The 20,574-nt window shown below is 40.7% G+C and overlaps 1 protein-coding gene across 8 annotated transcripts in view; it reads right to left on the bottom strand.

The window, feature by feature from the left end:
- PATJ (PATJ crumbs cell polarity complex component) overlaps nt 1-20,574 on the bottom strand; it is a 356,261-nt gene that overhangs the window by 14,914 nt on the left and 320,773 nt on the right. For all 8 annotated transcript variants that reach the window (XM_072820502.1, XM_072820508.1, XM_072820504.1 and 5 more), the window contains 4 exons: nt 17,672-17,786; nt 16,883-16,920; nt 12,103-12,225; nt 11,260-11,364 (listed from right to left, as the gene is read on the bottom strand). In XM_072820502.1, the coding sequence (XP_072676603.1) occupies nt 11,260-11,364; nt 12,103-12,225; nt 16,883-16,920; nt 17,672-17,786 (381 nt within the window). The remainder of the gene's footprint in view (nt 1-11,259; nt 11,365-12,102; nt 12,226-16,882; nt 16,921-17,671; nt 17,787-20,574) is intronic.

Here is a 20,574-nt window from a genome sequence, read left to right as displayed (position 1 = left end):
TCTCCACTCCACCCCACATTCCAGTTCTCTCTGCCCAGAATTCTCTCTTCCCCCCCTCAGAAAACAGCTGGCCTGTTATTAGCTTAAAAGTCACTTTCCTTATATAAGCCTTCTTTATTACTACTGCTTAAATTGATGTCTCCTGTTTTCCTTTCCATAGCACTCTCAAAATATTTCTTATGAATTGTGATGATACATATTTGTGTGACTGTTAATGGGTCTCCCCCACGTCCCCATTACAGGATTGATGAGGATAAGGACTGCTTCTCAGTATTAACATGCTTGGCACACAAGATGCTTAATGAGTATTTGTGGAGTGAATGAATCCAAAACCTTCCTAAGGAATAGGGATTATGGGACTCAATTTTCTGAATTTCCACAGAACAGACTGAAACTGTTGGAGGTTACAAGGAGATTGGTTTTGGGTCCTTTTAAGGAGAAAAAAAAATCTAATGAGGCAGTTACAAAATGGAATGGCACAGCTTGTTAGGACATGAGCATCCTGCTAAAGCAATCATTCAAATAGAGGCTCAAAATCTATCAATTCAGAATATAGTAAAGGAGATTCCTGTATTTGGTGGGAATTTGGACTTGGACTCTCAGCTGACCATGAAACAGACCATCCATTATGGGGCTGAGGGAGAAAGTCAGTAAAATACTTTTTCTAAGGTACCTTCAAAAACCAAGACCTGATGGCAACCTCCTTTCTTTTCCCATTTGTTCAATATTTAACAGCACCACGACTACCAAATATCCAAGCACTTACTGTATGCTAAGCACTCTCCTGAGTCCCTGCCAAGGTAGGTACCACTATTATTTCTGAATTTTAGACAGATGAACCTGGGGCAGAAAGGTTAAGTAATTTTCCCAAGGTCAGTTAAGGAGTGAAGCCTGGATTAATTTCCATGTCATTTCACTCTAAAACCTTGTGCTCTTAGTCTTATGCAGTGTTGAGGGTATAGACCTGGTCTTGGACCTTCACACCAGGCAATGACTCATGCTGCACATGATTAAGGACAGGCTAGATATGATGTCAGGGAGGAAGAGGGGCAGAGAGATAGTTGAACAAGCAGTTGCAAATGGAGCAGATCATATCGCATGTGGTTGGCAACAGGAGGGAAAACTTCCTCACCCTCACAGAGTATGACAAGAAAGGCTCACGGCATGGGAGACATATGCCCATGGATATTCCAGGATAGTTTTTTAACTTGTAGATAGACAATAAACTTTAAGAGTCCATGAAATCAGCCATATAAATTGTGAAACGAAAGTCACAGTTCTATTTGGGTAAAAATTACTTTTTTTTTTTTTTTTTTATTGAGCTAGAGAATATAAAAACACTTCTTTTTAAAAAATAGTTATTTATTTGAGAGAGAGAAAGAAAGCACACAAGCAAGGAGAGAGGTGGAGGGGAGAGGGAGGGAGTAGTTTCCTCACTGAGCAGGGAGCCTGACACAGGCTCAATCACAGGACCCTGGGATCATGACCTGAGCTGAAGGCAGATGCTTAACTGACTGAGCCACCCAAGCACCCCTATAAAACACTATTTTGGAGAAAAACTCACATCCCTCCAAGATCTGAAGGCCTCTGTTCACCTCCAACCCTGAAATAAAAAGGGCCTCCCAGCCACTGATTATATTAAATCCTAGGGGCTTACCTAGGATCCTTGGAACTGTTCAAGTTCCTATTTGGTAGGAGTGGAAGCCAGAAGCTAGTTGGGAAATGTGAAGGATTTTCACTGATGAGTCTTTTGTAGAAAGGAAGGAGAACATAAACTCATCACCCCTAGAATGACTTTATAGCCCCAAGGCATTTGTATTCACCATCCTGATCTCAGAGTTGATTGGTCTTCCCAGGGATTGACTTGTGAAAGATGATAATCTGATCTTGGAAGGGTGTGTATGTTCAGCTGGGTATAAATCCAAGAGATGTGGCCTATGAGTTTTAGTTTGGTCCTGCATCTGAAGTTCTCTTCTGCCATCAACACCAGGGACTGAACAACATGGAGGTAGGCTGGGAAAGGTCTATTTATGCATTTTGAAGAAGGGAGAAGGCAAACAAATGGGAAGGTTACTAATTTTTAATTTTATTTTTAGATTTTATTTGAGAGAGAGAGAGTGTGTGTGTGTGTAAGAGTATGAGAGAGCACAAGAGAGCATGCATGAGCAGGGAGGAGAGGTAGAGGGAGACTCCTCACTGAGCAAGGAGACTGATGCAGGACTCCATCCCAGGACCCTGGGATCATGACTCAAGCCAAAGGCAGAAACTTAACTGACTGAGCCACCCTTTACTCATTAAAAAATAAAATAAAATAAGTCTAGAACTCCTAGGTACAAACTTCTGTGGTAGGTTCTGAGGATAGAGATGGGAGTAGAGGAAACCAAAGGAGTGCAGATGCGTTCCTTCCCTCCAACAGACAGGCTTGCCATTGATGTTATCTAGTGTGGGGGGCAAATATGAACACATGCTGTTCAAAGTGGAGAAAAGTGTGGTGGGGGGGAAGGATAGGGTTTCTGGGTAAAGCAAAGAAGGCTTTGAGGTCCTCAGACAATAGGTACAAGGTCTGTGCAACTTGAATATGTGGTTCTAAGTTTATGTTCTTTAGTGCTGCACACAGTGCTGCTACATATATCTTGGGTGATTCTTTAGGACAATTAGATGTGGAACTGCTGGGTGGTAGGTATGCACAGAGAAAATTTAATCTTCTGAAGCTGCACGTGGCTGCAGCAGTTTAAACTGGACTTTAGTGAAAGTACTTTGTGTCCTTACCTTCTTCCCAACCTTGTTATGATCAGACATTTACTAAGTGCCTACCTGAGGAGAGGGAGGCCACTGGTCTGAAGGAAGATGAGGAGGAAATCCCTGTACCAGAAGTGGAGACATGTGAAGTGAAAGAGAAGGAGGAAGCCACTCTACCTGAGAGGAGAGAGACTCATGAAATGAAAGAGGAGGAAGTCACTCCACTTGAGAAGGGGGAGACTCATGAAATGAAAAAGAATGAGGGAGCCTCTCTACCTGAGAGGAGGACTTGTGAAATGAAGGATGGGGAAGAAGCTCTACTCTCTGAGTCTAATGAAAAAATGGAGACCTTTGAATCAGTGGAAGAGGAAGAACCAATAAGGATGTTTCCCCCTCCAACTCCTCTTGCCCCTCACAACCTGTTTCCTCCTCCAACTCCCCTTGCCCCTCACTCTGTATTTCCCCCTCCAACTCCTCTTGCCTTTGAATCAGTGGAAGAAGAACCAATAAGGATGTTTCCTCCTCCAACTGCCCCTGCTCCTCACTCCGTATTTCCCCCTCCAACTCCCCTTGCCCCTCACAATGTGTTTCCCTCTCCAAATGGATTTCCTCATCAAACTGTATTTTCCCCTTCAAGAGGGTATTTGTTCTGATATACTTTCTCATGGCTTGGTTTCTTGTGGCATTTAATAAGCAAAACTAATTCAGTCAATTACATGTTCTATATTGAATGATGTATGTCTAATACTTTTCTAATGAGTAATAAAGCACAGGTTTTTATTGCACAGGACCCTGGGATGAGTACCTTTCCTTAAAAATAGGTTTGAGGGATTGCTTAGGAGAATTGAAGTTGGAATATCTTCCAGATAAGGATTATCACAATGCACAAAAGCTTGAGCTCCTTGCTTAGAACTTTACTGAGCTGCTGATCGTGTAGAAGAGTAAGATTAGCCCTTAGATTTGTTAGGACTCAAATCTTGCAGTACAAAATACAAACTCAGCACTCACATCCAACCTGGATCCTAGATCCATAGTGTGTATGCTGAAAACCAACAGGAAGGCTGTCAGGTTGAGGTGATCTCTGAGAAAGCTGGCATCTTACAATGGGGCACAGAGGAGAATAATCAAAAGCTTGCCTTGTCCTACACCTGGAATTTGGTGTAACTTAATGAAATAAAAAGTACATCTGCTTCAAGTTTTTATTTAGAATTGAATGACACTGATTCCAGTGATGACATAATATATTGACTTCAATATATCTGTTTTAAAAATATAATGGTCAAATGTTTTGGAGTGAAAGAAGGAACAGAGTGATTGCTAGTCACATCACCACCTAGTGGCACATACTTTGAGTAAGTGCCACCTGGAAAACCACTCCACTTCCAGGTTTTGTCTTTGGTTTTTTTGAAGATTTTATTTATTTGAGGGAGAGTGAACAAGAGAGGAGCAGTGAGAAGGGCAGAGGGAGAGGAAGAAGCAGACTCCCCACTGAGCATAAAGCCCGAAGTGGGGCTCCATCACAGGTCTCCGGGATCATGACCTGAGCTGAAGGCAGACACTTAACCCACTGAGCCACCCAGGCATCCCCACTTCCAGGGTTTTAAAAACATTAGCATCTGCTGACCTCAAGCCTATGCTATAAAAGTAATAAAATACCATTTATCCAATGCTTACCATTGGCAATCCACTGTTTTTATTAAACATTGCATCTCACTTAAATCTCACAGCAACCTTGGAAGAAAGGTGCTATGATTCCTATTTATTGAAAACGTGAGTTAAGTGAGAGGACTCACACAACACACAACTTTCTGACACTAAAGCCTACTTGTTCTGTAGGAAGTTCTAGAACTTCCACTGGTCTTCATTTCAACGTTAAACCTTGAGCTCTTTGTCCTTTTCCTGGAGCTTACCACTCCCTTCCTGGCATTACTTTGGCTTTCTATCCATCATGACCTCCATAGATCAGCTGCTTACATATTAGAAACACCTGGGAAGCTTTAGCCTTTCTCAAAATCCATGCATGCCACTCCCCAGACCAGAAACCACTCCTTTAATGATCCATGTGCCTTTAGATGCTTGCCCTGCACCCTCCATCACACACCTTTTCCATTCCTAACCCAATCCATCTTTCTCTAGTAGAATTTGTCTGGATTAAATTGGTAACTGATAAGTTCTCTATAAATTCATATCTTAACTTGATCAGCATAGCTCAGCAACCCATTCAACGTGACCCAACACTTATTAGGCTAGGCCCTGTGCTAGGGGCACAGACATTACTTTAGATAAATTTATGGTCTCAGGGGGAAATGACCCCAGGCACTCCCTACTCTTCAACTTCTTGGTTGGAGAGTTTTTTTTTTTCTTTTTAAGATTTTATTTTGAGAGAGCACAAGTGACAGGAGAGGAAGAAGCAGATTCCCTGCTGAGCGGGGAGCCTGATGCGGGGCTCAATTCCAGGACCCCGGGATCATGACCTGAGCCAAAGGCAGATGCTTATCTGACTGAGCAACCCAGACATGCCGGTTGGAGAGTTTCTAAACAAAGGATTTCACAAGATTTATCAAGAGGGGATGAAGGTTGATTAACATGGATATTCCAGCCATGGAGAATAACATGCTTTACTCTCTAAATAAGCACCACTCCAGTGGGTCTCAGGTTGGCCTCTGATCTGACTGCAGAATCAGTAATCATCACTACAATTTTTTTTTTCAATTTTTTTTTCTTTTAAAGATATCCCTACACCCAAAATGGGGCTTGGACTTATAAGCCCGAGATCAAGAGTCTCATGTTTTACCAACTGAACCAGCCAGGCGCCCCCTTCACTGTAAAATTTTTAATCTTTTTCAGAGGTAACATCATCCCTACCTTGTCTTCTATTTCCTTTGCTCCCAACTACTCCTTTGCTCTCTACTGACTTGCCATCAAGTCCGAAAGAAAACAAGTTTCTTTAAAGACTGCCAATGACTTCTCTATCGGTTGTAGTGACTTTCCTGGTTTTATTTACTTCTGCTTCCTTGGTAATTATGCTATTCTTAAAATTCCTCTCTTTCAGTGACTAGTAGAACCTGTACTCTTGACTCTTGGTTCTTTTCTATTTTATTTTTCCAGGCTATTTCTTTTTGTGTGCACATGTAAAAAATTAAATAGTACAGCACATGATAAAAAATTCATCACTGTCACTTTTTAGAGACACACTAAACATTTCTCTTTTCAATTCGAGGTATGAGCTAAGTAATATGCTTATAAGCCTATTTTCAAATTTATCATCTTGTTGATGTCTATCAACTCCCTATTTCAACAGATGAAATATTCCAGTGGATGAAAATTCAGCTTGCCAAACTCTTCCACTTTATATTATTATTTTAAAGTTCTACTTGTTTCCTGTGTTTCTTTAAATATACTTAAACCTCTGCAGTTCTAACAATTTCCAACAACCTCCTTTCTTATTTCAACTTTAAAGATTTACTTCTCATATTTTCCTCTTCATCAACACATCCCAAAAAACTGTGATACTAACATTTTATGCATCAGGATGTTGGATTGTATTGGTTTTATTATTATGACTTAGGGTATTTATATAAATATTATTTATACTGAGTCAACTACTGTACTACATTCCTTTTCTTGGTACAAGTTTCTTTTCTCCAAGGTAACAATGATCTCATTTTGTTTAATTTTTATATACTTAGCGCTGAGTCCCAAAATTTTCCCAGTGATCTCAAACTTCCAATTTAGTTAAATAGATGAGGTAATTCATCTGTTCCTCTTCTTTCCTTTTGATACAGAGGCATATCTCTTAGAATGTCTTCTCCTGTTTCAGTTTGGGCAAGCTGTTCTCTATGCCCACTACACAACTGTCCTGGTACTTCCATGTTTTTCAGCATTGAATCCTCTGGTTTCCCTCTTCCTTACTGACTTTTTTTCTGGAGTAAATCCTAAAGTAACTTTCTCAGAAATAAGCTGCTGAAAAAGAGGTGCCATTTGAATCTCTTATTCTTTGGTAAGCAGCTTATGCTTTTCCCTTTAAAGTTTCAGAATGTATATAGGTATTGTACTTCTTTATCCTGCTTACTGAGTCATGGACTGTAAGCTAAGATTTCTTCCTTCCTTCCTTTCTTTCTGTTTTTCTTTTTGCAATTCCTCTTTGTTAGATATTGAATCTCCTGAATTGGGATCCCTGGGTGGCGCAGCGGTTTGGCGCCTGCCTTTGGCCCAGGGCGCGATCCTGGAGACCCGGGATCGAATCCCATGTCGGGCTCCTGGTGCATGGAGCCTGCTTCTCCCTCTGCCTGTGTCTCTGCCAATCTCTCTCTCTCTGTGTGTGTGACTATCATAAATAAATAAAAATTAAAAAAAAATTTTATGAATCTCCTGAATTAATCCCAGGTCTTACTTTTTCTCTTCCGTTTTCAGTTGAGGGTTCAAAAAAAGGTCCGTTTTCTCTATATTAATAAATATGACATGTCTCTCTCTCTCTCTTCAAAGCAGCAGTTGGACCCTCTTAATCAATTTTTTTTTGTGTTCTGAAGAATGTCCTCAAAGGGCCTCCCAAAATACTTTGTGAACAGACCCTTACTGAACCTCCCTGATTTCAGACTCTCTTCTTCTTCTGTCTCCAAGCCTTTGTCCTATCTTTTGTCACCGCTTTTTTCATTTATTTACTCAACCAATTATTTATGATATACAATGTGCCAGGCAGTGTGGATGGCAACAATGAAAAGCCTCAGATGGCTTTATTTACCCTATTCCCACCAGTGAAATCTCTCCTAGCATTGGCAGTATATTTCCTCTGCCTACTGGACATCTCCACCTGGATGTCTCAAACTATAATGTTCTTTCCCAATGTACTCTTCCCATATTCCCTAGTTTAGTCAGTTCTACCTCAATCCACCCATTCTACATTCTACTACACTCTCGAATGTTTGCAAAATCTCTTAATGGACCCAAAACAAGCCTCACAAATTCCTTTAGCAATACAAGATCTTTTTTTTTTTTTTTTTTTTTTTTTTTTATTTATTTATGACAGTCACACAGAGAGAGAGAGAGAGAGAGAGAGAGAGAGGCAGAGACACAGGCAGAGGGAGAAGCAGGCTCCATGCACCGGGAGCCTGACGTGGGATTCGATCCCGGGTCTCCAGGATCGCGCCCTGGGCCAAAGGCAGGCGCCAAACCGCTGCGCCACCCAGGGATCCCTACAAGATCTTTGATATGCTCTTTGTATCTTCTGTGTTCTCTCTCTATCTCTCTCTTTTTAAGATTTTATTTACTTATTCATGACACACACACACACAAAGGCAGAGACACAGGCAAAGGGAGAAGCAAGATCCACACAGGGAGCCTGATGTGGGACTCGATCCTGGGACCCCAGGATCATGCCCTGGGCTGAAGGCAGGCGCTAAACTGCTGAGCCACCCAGGGATCCCCTATATCTTCTATGTTCTCAAAGAAAGATGTAAAAAAAAAAAAAAAGTCTAGCAGAGAGTCTGGATAAGTTACCTGATTTTGTTCAAAAAATGAGTGGGAAAAATTAGAGAGGGTGACAAAACACGAGCGACTCCTAATTCTGGGAAATGAACAAGGGGTAGTGGAAGGGGAGGCAGGCAGGGGGATGAGGTGACTGGGTGACGGGCACTGAGGAGGGCACTTGATGGGATGAGCATTGGGTATTATACTATATGCTGGCAAATCGAAATTCAATAAAAAATATATATATAAAGGTTTTATGGCCATTCTACAGACAAAAGAGTTTAACCAGACAAACCATCAGACTACACAAGCAAATATAATTGGGAATATTTAAAATGACCCTTTGTAGCCACATCAATCTCCACTGACCAATATAAGATTGAGAATAAGAAACCATCAAACTTTAAGGGCAGAAATATCTACCTCCTTATTACAGCCAGAGACAGCAATTTATACCGTGCAGAGAAGCTTCTGGAAGTGTTAGTCTTCTCCTCCACTCTTTCCCCTTCACCATCCTGCAGTCTGCTGACCCAGACCTTAATCTTCCCTGTGCAACCAGAAGTTGCTGACTGCTTTGCATGATACACCGACAGTAAGTCTTTTCCACATCATCAGACACAATTACCTGACCTTCTCTACTGCTCTGCCGATGAGCTGGCTCACCTGATGATAAAAATAATTACCTATTGCCAAGTCAGCTGTAATAACTCTATTGCTGGTACTATATGCACATTGTTCTAATTAAGGCAAATACACTATGTAACTTTGATGTAGGACCTAAGAGTTCTCTGGGTTTTGTGTCTAGAGCCTTTGGCAGTACATATGCTCCATCTCCTTAACTGTGTAGATTATAACGGTAAAAATCTCAAAGGATTCCATTAAGATTTTATTAGTACAGTTTAGAAAATAACACTATCAACTAATGTGATTAATGCAAGAGAAGATTTTTAAAACTAAATGTCATTTTCTTAAAATACAGAAATAGGAAAAATAAGGAACTCCTGCAAAGGTATGCTAATTGTGGCAATCTGAGTGAAGTGTTAATTCTGCATGGGAGAGCTTCGCTTCATTGCCATTTAAGGTGCTTTTATAGTTAATGGTACATTTCATTTCTTTGTGAAGAAGGTGGAGCTGAGCAAGTTATATCGGTGTATGAAAATACCAGTAATAATTGATTTCGCTAAGGGAGACGTTTTTGTCTTGCCATAATTATTAGTTCAAATAGCTTCCTTTTACTTTTATATTTTATTTATTTATTCATGAGAGACAGAGAGAGAGAGAGGCAGAGACACAGGCAGAGGGAGAAGCAGGCTCCATGCAGGGAGCCCGATGTGGGACTCGATGTGGGACTTGATCCCGGGGCTTCAGGATCAGGCCCTGGGCTGAAGGCAGCACTAAACTGCTGAGCCACCTGGGCTGCCCAAATAGCTTCCTTTTAAAATTCTGTGTAAACTTATAGACCCCAGTCTGAGATTGAGGAGTTGTGCTTTTAGGCCTCTAGGGGTCAGCATAACTCGGAGGAAGAGAAAGTGCAGCAAAGAAAAATCAAGGAAGTGCAGGGTCTGACCATTAGCAAGGTGGGGTGGAAGGAGGAAAGTCAGGTGACAGCATAAGTTCCATTGAAAGTGAGGACTAGGAGTAGAGGGAAAGCTGACTCTACAGCCGGTCCACATTGTGTCCTGGTTTGCGTTCAGTAGAAATCAGGGACCCAAATCACTAATATGTTGCCTATCACATAAACTCCCTTGAAACTACTGAGAGTATTTTTATGATCCCCTTCATACATGCTGAAAGTTGTTCACTTTTTTTTTTCCAAAGGATTGATTTATTTATTTTAGAGAGAGAGAGAGAGAGAGAGCGCACGGAGGGGGAAGAGGGAGAGAGAGAGAGAATCTCAAGCAGACTCCCCTCTGAGCGTGGAGCCCAACATGGGGCTCTACCCCAGGACCCTGAGATCATGACCCAAGCTGAAATCAAGAGTTGGACACTTAACCAACTGAACCACCCAGGCGTCCCACTTTTTTTTACTTTTGTAATGTCTGTTTTGGCCCTTTGGATTTAGACAATTGAAGTGCAAGAGTTAAGCAACACAGATCAGTTCTCCTCGATATAATGACTTTTCAGTTTGGAATTATTATTTTCAAGATTTTATTTTTAAGTAATTTCGACACCCAACGTGAGGCTCAAACTTGCAACCCTGAGGTCAAGAGCTTCATGTTCTACTGACTGAGCTAGCCAGGTGCTCCTGAAATTATCATTTTAAGGCTAGAAACGATCTGAGAGGCTGGCTAGCCCTCTCTAAGATACTAAATGGTGGGTTTTTTATCCTTTTTACCTATAAACCATTCAATACTACCTGCAGAAGTGTGGTGATTATAATCATACATTTTGGGAGAAACTCATTAGCAAAACTCACTGCGGTATCATGCTCATGCCTCTCACTGCACCACATCAATCTCAGAGACATGTGGAGCGCTGAAATATAAGGAGGGGTAATGAACAGCACACCTCCTTTCTACTTGCTGCTATATTTCCCTGTGCATCTGGACAATAGTCTTGGGGACCACAGCTGATAAATAATTGTCTGCCTCAGTTGATGACAACCACACAGTGAGAATTTAACAGTGTTGGCAATCATTTATGCTATGGGAAGAAGAGCATTGTATTTTATCCTTCCTATAAAGGGAGTGGAAGAAACTGTGTTTGGGCAGTTCGGTAACAGTTTTGGGGCATAAGAAAAGAAATCATTTCCTATTCCTCACAAACTTTGATTTACAAAAGAATGCTGGAAGCTAAAAGCCTTGTTGATTTATCATGTGAAGCAAAGAGTAATTTTTCTCTCCTTGTTATGCTTTCATATAATCATGCTCACTGCCTGTATGGGTGGCATTAAAGAATTTCTGAATAAAAATAATAATTTCTTGCTTTCAACCTTCATAATTCACATCAGCAAGCACCCTGCTGGGCGGTGATGCCTACTGCCAGTGACGCTCAATCTTTTTTGCACGCCACTTATCTGCCTCGAGCAGCTGCGTGTTCCATTGATGGCAATACCTGCAGGATAATGCGCCCGTAGGCGTTCTTCAGCAGATTAACCACATCCGCGTGAGACAGCCCATCCAAAGGTTGCCCATTAATGCTGACAATCCGATCTCCAACCTGGAAGTACAAAAGTGGTAGAAAATCACTATCATTAAGAAAAATTAAATTTGAGAAGAATGCTTAAAATTCTTTGTAAGTCATATTTCCCATTTGTGGCTATTGTGAAGATTCTGTGTTTCTACTGTGTGTGCATGTTCCAGAAGCATGAGGAATTTTTATGGCTCTCCCCAAATACAGACCAATCAGAGAAACAAGAAGGGGGTCAGATTTGATTATGGGAAGGCACGGCAGGCCACTTTTGTATTTTGGCAATGGTGGTGATTCATACATTCATTCACCAGTAATAGTGAGGCATACAAATTAACTGTTCAATAAAGCTCTAATGAGGAAGCCAAATGTTTTCTCCTTTATTTTTCTACCTAAGTTAAGATGAAGGGGCAATGAGGGGAAAAAAAATCATAAGAACGTTCGTTCATTCTTCTGGTTGAAGGACGATTCTACGGTCAAATCTCTCCGAGGTGAAAATTAATTCCGGGTGGAATGAAGTGCTAAAAATGGTATGGGAGGCTTTGCAAATGAGCTGCAATTTCTTCTTTCATCGAGAAGCTTTGATACAAACAATAAGATTTTTATATGCCCAGGGACCTAATGAATTTTAGGTGTAAACTTTCTCTAATGCATCTTGCCCTCAGCGAGGGTCTCCGTTGGAATTCCAACTTGAAATAAAGCGCCAGTGGCTGCAACTCTGTCTCCCAACACATGCTGTTAGCACTTCACCATTCTCCTTTTGTTTACCTTAAGCTTCTGGGTACGTGCAGCCACACCACTGGCCTGAATCATGGCAATAAATATTGGGATGTCTCCTAAGGGACTTCCTTTTCCTCCGGCAATACTGATTCCAAGGGCATCACTGAGCTCCTAAAGAAAGAAGGAAAACACAGTGCTCATGTATTTGATAAAAAAACACAACCTCATTGCTCCCGGATAGCTGTTGAACAAAATCCTTCCATGATGCAGCAGGCCAGGGTAACAGAGAAGTTAAGTGCAGTGTGTTTGGAGTCAGAAAGACCTGTGCTTCAGCTCTAGAACTCAAGGAGCTGGGGGTGGTGCCGGGGGGGGGGGGGGCAGTGTATCTTAAGGCAGTTCCTTAAGCTCTTAGAGCTTCCGTCTTTATGCTGGTCTGAGGATTAAATGAGATGATACAGTGCAGTCTTAGCCTACAAAAGAGGCTCAATAAAAGGCAACAGTAGGAGTAAAAACAACAACAAAAAAAACACAAAACAACCCTATGTTACTGCTCAGTTTAGTGGCCAATTTTGATGCAGACTTGGCAAGTATGTTCTCATATGGTGTTTATGATTAAACTGCCACACATATCATGCTCTTCTGGGTGTGAACAAACACACTTGGCTGTAAAAGAGCTGCACGGCTGCATTACAACAAAGGATCCGAGAGGACACCCACTGTAATGACAACGGAGTTTGCAGAGAGCAGTGAGACGCGCCCGGGAACGCCCGCTAAGACTGCGCAGAGGCAGCCTGGTTCACTGGGACCTTGGTGAAGAGGGCCTGGCCCTCGTCCACGTCCGAGCACATTGGTAGCACTGGGTGACTACTTTAAAAATCACTGAAAGGGGATGCCCGGGTGGCTCAGCGGTTGAGCATCTGCCTTTGGCCCAGGGCGTGATCCTGGAGTCCCGGGATCGAGTCCCACATCGGGCTTCCTGCATGGAGCCTGCTTCTCCCTCTGCCTCTCTCTCTCTTTGTGTCTTTCATGAATAAATAAATAAAATATTTAAAAAGAAATAAAATAGGAAAAAAAAAAAAGAAATAAAATAGGGATCCCTGGGTGGCGCAGCGGTTTGGCACCTGCCTTTGGCCCAGGGCGTGATCCTGGAGACCCGGGATCGAATCCCACGTCCGGCTCCTGGCATGGAGCCTGCTTCTCCCTCTGCCTGTGTCTCTGCCCCTCTCTCTCTCTCTCTCTCTGTGTGACTATCATAAATAAAAAAAAAAAAAAAAAAAGAAATAAAATAAAAATCACTGAAAGAACGACTGTGGAGTTCCAGTTTCATTGTGGTGGCATTTGCACAAACTGTAGCCTCTCTGACCTGCTGAGCAAAACGGACAACTCTTGTCAAACACAGGAAATAACGAACTACCTGAGGCTTCTGAAAAGTCAAGGAACCAACAAACCTGGGGGACAGGCAAAAACCTGGAGACCAAGCAGCAGGGGGTGACACCTCCTTGCTGTTTTCCTGAGGGTGAGGCTGCTCAGGGAGTCACTCCCTGACCCCAGTGCCTGTCTGGCCCCATCTTCCAGGCCAGAGGAGCCAGGCGGGGGGGGGGGGGGGGTCTTGGCCTCTTCTGTAGGCTCAGGCCGCACTGGTGGCCCGTGAATAAAGGAAGGAAGGAAGCTGGTATCTAGGGAGCCTGAGAAGGGGAGCCCTCTATATCTGGGAGGGAACCCACAGAAGTCTCAGGCTTCATTCTAAGCTACACATGTGCAGGACAGACTGACACAGGGCACACCTGGGATGTGGGCCACTGCTCAGGAACCCAACAGCGACTCTCCTCAGAGTCTACACGGCAGAGCGTTCACGAGGTCCCGGGATAAAGTCCTAAATTACTCAGTATGCAAAGAAAATATGTCCCTTTTTTTTTTTTTTTTTTTCCCCAGTTCTTTAAAAGATGCAGGGCAGTGAGGAGTAAAAAATGACAATATCGTTTGGTGGGGTTCTCAATTTATGTAAATGTCAACATAGGCAACCGTGGCATAAATATTAGTGGTGTGGGTGTGGTAAAGGGACTTATTTTCTTTTTTAATTTTTAATTTATTTATGATAGTCACACACAGAGAGAGAGAGAGAGAGGCAGAGACACAGGCGGAGGGAGAAGCAAGCTCCATGCAGGGAGCCCGACGTGGGATTCGATCCTGGGTCTCCAGGATCGCGCCCTGGGCCAAAGGCAGGCGCTAAACTGCTGCGCCACCCAGGGATCCCGGTAAAGGGACTTATATGGTAGTAAGACTTTTGAAGTTTGAACTGATTATTTAAAAATATACACAGCTGGGGATCCCTGGGTGGCGCAGTGGTTTGGCGCCTGCCTTTGGCCCAGGGCATGATCCTGGAGACCCGGGATCGAATCCCACGTTGGGCTCCCGGTGCATGGAGCCTGCTTCTCCCTCTGCCTGTGTCTCTGCCTCTCTCTCTCTCTCTCTCTCTGTGTGACTATAATAAATAAATAAATAAATAATAGTAATAAAACCAGGATTTAAAAAAAATAAAAAATAAAAATATACACAGCTTAGTGTGCTTCAGTTTTACCTCATAAAGTTGGAAAATGGGAAAAGAACAAAATGACAACAAAAATCATAAATGAAAGAACTTCAAAAACCCATGTCACATAAGTGTGAGGAATTACTATTTATTATTAATGATACTTTTAGGGACGCCTTGGTGGTTCAGCAGTTGAGCGCCTGCCTTTGGCCCAGAGTGTGATCCCGGGGTCCTGGGATGGAGTCCCGCATTGGGGTCCCTGCATGGAACCTGCCTCTCTGTCTGTGTCTCTCATGAATAAATAAATAAAAATCTTTAAAAATAAATAATAATGCTTTAAATGCTGCCATGTCAGGCCTATAAAAGAAGAATGGCAAAGCTGACCTCTCCAGTCATGGGTAGTTTATACCTGGTTTCGGACGAATTTATGTCTAGCTTATATTTTTTGAGTGCATCAATAGTAAAGCAAAGCCTGCAAAATGGCAAGATGCGCTTCATTCATCACAAAGGTTTCTGCTTGGAACATGTGTGGGACAATACCGTTGCTGGGAGCAGCCCATTTATAAAAGCCTGTAAAAAAGAGTGGCTGAAATAACTAAGGAAACATAAAATTATATATATATATATATATATATATATATATATATATATTTTTTTTTTTTTTTAAAGACTTACCATTTATTTGAGAGAGAGAGAGAGAGCACATGTGAGCCAGAGCAGGAGGGGTAGAGAGAAGGAGGGAAATTCAAGCAGACTTTGCTGCTGAGCTCCTAGGCTGACGTGGGGCTCAATCTCACCACTGTGAGATTACAACCTAGTTGAAACCAAGAGTTGGATGCTCAATCAACTGCACCACCCAGGCACTCCCATGAAATGATATTTTATAAACCTTGGAATGAGGAGAGATTTATAGAATAACTTGGCTTTGTTTAAATCCATCATAATGCTTCTGTAATTTAACTATGTAGATACTGGCAAATTTAACTTTCCCATCATAGGAACACCTGGGTTGCCACACTGATGGAACGATACTAGGAACAAATAAAGCAGATTTACTTCAAGTTGTAGTCAATAATAATGGATGCCACTTGCTGGACATTTATGATGCATAAGTACTATGCCAAGTATACTACTTGCATTATCTCATTTAATCCATACAAAAAGATTTACCTTGTGAGGTCAGTGTTGTCATCCTCAGTCTATAGATGAGAAAACTTGAGCAACTTGTCAAAGGCCATAGAGCTAATAAATTCTAGAGTGCCTTCAAACACAGCTATGACTGATTCCAGAGAACTAAGTTATGCTAAATATCGCTGCAGTTGAACCATGATTATAACAAGGAGATATATATATGTATTAGTACTTCTTGAATCCCAAATTTAATGGTTAAAAGTGATCAAAATAAAGTACTTTCCAATATTCTAGGTATCATACAAGAGTTTGAAAATCAGGATATGACCACTTTAAGAACCTAAATATATCTTACACAATCTTTTCAGGAAGGCAATTTAGCAATATGTATCAAAGCCTTTAAATAATAGGTGTGGCTTTGGACTCAATAATTTCATGTCTAGGAATGAGTCCCGAGGAAATCACCCAAGATATAGACAAAAAAGAAAATCAAAGATGTTGCTATAAGAACAAAAGTTGAGAAGTATGCTAATTGTTTAGTAGGAGAAAGCTGATTATGAAAATTACAGCACACTTCTATGATTGAATACTATGCAACCAATAAAAATCATGCTATACGCTATCAAAAAATACTAGCATGGCTAAAAGTTCATGCTTTAAAGTGAAGAAGATAGGGGCACCTGGGTGCCGCAGTTAGTTAAGCTTCTGACTCTTGATTTTTGGCTCAGGTTATGTCTCAGGGTGGGATCAGGCCCCGCATAGTGCTCCATACTCTGCCAGGAGTCAGCTTGAGATTCCCTCCTTCTGTACCCCCCACCTCATGCTCATAAATGCTCGCTCACTCTCTCTCTCCCTCTCTAAATAAATACAATCTTAAAAAAAAAATAAAGTGAAAAAGACAAGCTACAAGAGTATGTTTAATAGGATACCATTTTGAGGGGAGTTGTTTTATAAAACTTAAACATGCACAAAACATAGCAGATGGGACATACCAAAAAATTCACAGAGGTCCCCTATGTCTATTTATGCTATGTAGACTACTTAATTCCTTCAGAGCACACTTAACTTAAAAGAGCACACTAACAAGCCAACAAATTGTATTGAGGAGGAAATATACATTTTAGGCAAATATAACAAACCAGAAAAATAGCAAAATTATTGACTTACCCTGATTATCTCAACAGTCCTTGGTCCCATATCCATGCCTATAAATAATGAAGCAATGCAATTAACTTTTTAAAATTAAGAAGTAACATAAGATTTAATATTCTCCCATAAAAACAGTATCATTTTCTAGGCCTTTCAATAGAGAATACAAAGAGGCATTACATTCTTTCTTAAAATCCAAACTGGCAACCACTGATTAGGGGCTATTTTAAAGAGGGCTTCTGTTTGAGGTAGATGTCATAACCATGTGGTCTGACAAAAGCTGATGGTGGTACCAGCAGCTGCCCAGGATATGGTGCTTAAGTGGCTTGGAGGGGTTGGCTGCTTGGGTTTCACTGTTACATTTTCCTGCCTTAATCGAAGACAACACTCTCCTCAAAGAAAGACTTAAAGACACCCCTTGCTGTGCCCCATCCACAATGGTATATGCACTTTTGACCTTCCTCAAGTGACCTGTAATTTGACATTTTTCTCTTTGGAAATGGTTTTTCTTTATAAGGTACTTTAGATTTCTGCTTTCCTGTTTTCCATGTAATTGGTATAAAGTTAAAGGCACGTACCCAAAATGAATTTCTATGGCTTTACTTTCTTTAGAACAGGCTTTTCATAAAGCTTGGGGCTTATGGGCACATGTTTGAAGATTTAAACACATCTGAATTGAAGGTGAAGAGATTGTTTTTAAAAAATATTTAATATTTTTAAAAATTTGGGTAGCAGAGTTTTTTTGTTTGTTTGTTTTCCGTTCTTTTTTTTTTTTTTTTTTTTGCTGGAGGCATGTCCAACTAATACCTGAACTTTTTAGGGAAGGATCTGTAGCTCTTTTTGTGCCGACCAGGTTTTGCAGGCTGGTGATGACAGGAGCCAGGGAGGGATGGAAGCTGCTGTGGGTGCTGTGCTGGCTCCCCTGGAAAGGAAACCTGGTGGTCAGCTGTGCTGAGACACTGACATGGTCTTAAAAATACTTAGTATTTTAATTACCAAAGTAGCCATAAGCATGTAATAGAAAATTCTGTAGAGGCTAAAAGGGAAAACATAAATGACCCCTACTCACATTCTTACCACTCTGACCCAATCCCACCTGACATTTTTCCATTGCTTTCCCCATTACATGTGCTTTTATATATGGTTTCAATCACCAAGATAGAAAACATGCAATAATTTAAGCTTTTCTTGCTCCACATGAAGTCAAAAACATTTTCCTAGGTTGTTACATAGTGTTTATATATGATCAGTTAATGGCATTCTGTGTCATTTGGGGCTACAGTCAACATTTATTACCTTATTACCCAAATTGCGTGATCTGTTTTGCTAAAATAACTATAATGAAATCTTGACTAACAGAAGCTTTCTCCTCAGCTGTAGGGGAAAGCAGCAAATGTCAAGGGAACATGCTGTTTTAGGAATGGGTTAAATTTTTTTTTTCTCAAAGATTTTCCTGGAATCAGTGGTAACTGAGTCCAATTAGTTATACTTCCATTATTGTCCTTTTTATTCATTTAAATAGATATTTGGGATCTATGTTATATAGTCAATATAGCTAGTAGCTATTCAATGAGAATCTATACACAGTGGAAGACCTTTCCAATGCAGAAAATAGCGTAACCAAAAAAAAAAAAAAAAAAAAAAAGTAACCAGTAATGAATAAAGAATGTTTTCTACCAAGTATCGAGGTTATGTCTAATTGCCTTAAAATTTTGGACTAAACCTAAGATCACGATTATAATCTGATAAGTTATAATTTGATCCATTTCCTTAGTTCTTTGAAGCAAGTTGTTTACTATTTTAATTCCTTAAATATGAAAATATTCAAACAAACAGAAAAGGTGAATTATGCAGAAGACTTTCATATGCATACCACCTACATTCCACAATCAATATTTTGCTGGATTTCCTTTATCACATATTCATTCATCTATTCATCAATTTTTAAAAATTCATTTCAAAGTAAGTTAGAGACATCATAACTTTCACAATGGATATATGTACATATACATATATATATTTATTTTTTAAATCTTTTATTTATTTATTCATGAGGGATACAGAGAGAGGCAGAGACATAGGCAGAGGGAGAAGCAGGCTCCATTCAGGGAGCCGGATGTGGGACTCGATCCTGAGACTGCGGGATCACGCCCAGAGTTGAAGACAGGCGCCCAACCGTTGAGCCACCCAGGCATCCCTGGATATATATATTTAAAGGAGTATTTTTATATTTTTCCTGAAAGAATATGACTTAAATCAATAGTGCTATAATAAATATTCAGAATTGAGGAAGTAGAGCATATTATAACTTTTCCCTGAAAAATCTTAGAACAGTGTTTGCCACAGCCTTTATAAATATGAACTGTGCCTGGCAGTGTTCCCTCAGTTATCTGAGGAAAAGACTTCTCAAGTGCTTTTCCATTACACACTTTCCTCTGTGGAGTAAAGATACTCTTTTTTGGTTGATGGGAAAAGACATTAAAAAAAAAAAAAAAAGATGGTCAGTGGCCCCAAGAATAGAAGATCTCTCTTAATGAACCCACATTGTCTAGGCCAAGTCAACAAATTATAATTCTCCTTGGCCCTCATAAGAAAACATTTATCTTCCCATCTTATAATTTCCAGTAAAGAAATCTGTGCCCTTAGAGGGTCTGAAGGTAGAAATGTTTGGGAATGGGATCTTCTGTTTCTCTGGTCAGGTCATAGGCTGGTCTTCAGCTCATGATGATGGAGGACATTTACTTTTCATAGTTAGCTATAAGCCTTCTTTCAATTAGCCAAATATCATGGTGGATTCTCATATCATCTCAGCTAAAATTTTAAGGATGAAGTAAGGATAAAACATATTTACTGTTTTTCTTCAAATTGAATTAAACTTCTACACCGGGGGCAGCCCTGGTGGCTCAGCGGTTTAGCGCCTGCCTTCAGCCCAGGGTGTGATCCTGGAGACCCGGAATCGAGTCCCATGTCGGGCTCCCTGCATGGAGCCTGCTTCTCCCTCTGCCTGTGTCTCTGTCTCACTCTCTCTCTCTGTGTCTCTCATGAATAAATAAATAAAATCTTAAAAACAAAACAAAACAAAAAACAACTTCTACACCCTAAGGTAAAAATTCTGTGCAAGTGTTAGATAAAAGTATTAGATACTTTGTCTTACATTTCCAAAACAGGACAGCTCTCATTTATATATTAGCTGAATGGTGATGATGGTTTTATTGACATTTAATAATAGAGCTTCTAAATTTGTTAGCTCTGTATTTAACCTGAGTGTGAATTTTAATAATCACTAAGACATTCTTATACATGTTCCTCAAGGACAGAAATCTAGTTCTACTTACTACTTCATCTTTCAGTTCAAACTTTTCTTAAAACACATTCTGGAATTCTTTGTATCCCTTTGTGTTTTTGCATATGCTATTCAATCTGTCTGGGATAGCTTCTCCCTCTTTTCAATGGATCAAACTCCTTTTGCAGTGAGATGCAATGGAGCTTCCTCTGTGGCACCCTCCCATATTTTCCAAGGAAGAAAAATCTTATCCTCAGTATTATTCAGTGTGAATTCTGTGTACTACAAGGCTTTAGTGAAATCACTCAATCCTTCCTCTAAGGAAGAAGCTGAGACAACTATTTTGCACCTGAAGTTCCCACTGTTGATACAAGTCTGCTCAGAATCACTATCAACCATTTGCTCCTGGAGTCCACTGCCAACACTG

This window comes from Canis lupus, chromosome 3 (genome assembly GCF_048164855.1).
Source record: "Canis lupus baileyi chromosome 3, mCanLup2.hap1, whole genome shotgun sequence".
Taxonomy (NCBI): Eukaryota; Metazoa; Chordata; class Mammalia; order Carnivora; family Canidae; genus Canis; species Canis lupus.
This window is presented reverse-complemented; position numbering and strand designations above follow the sequence as displayed.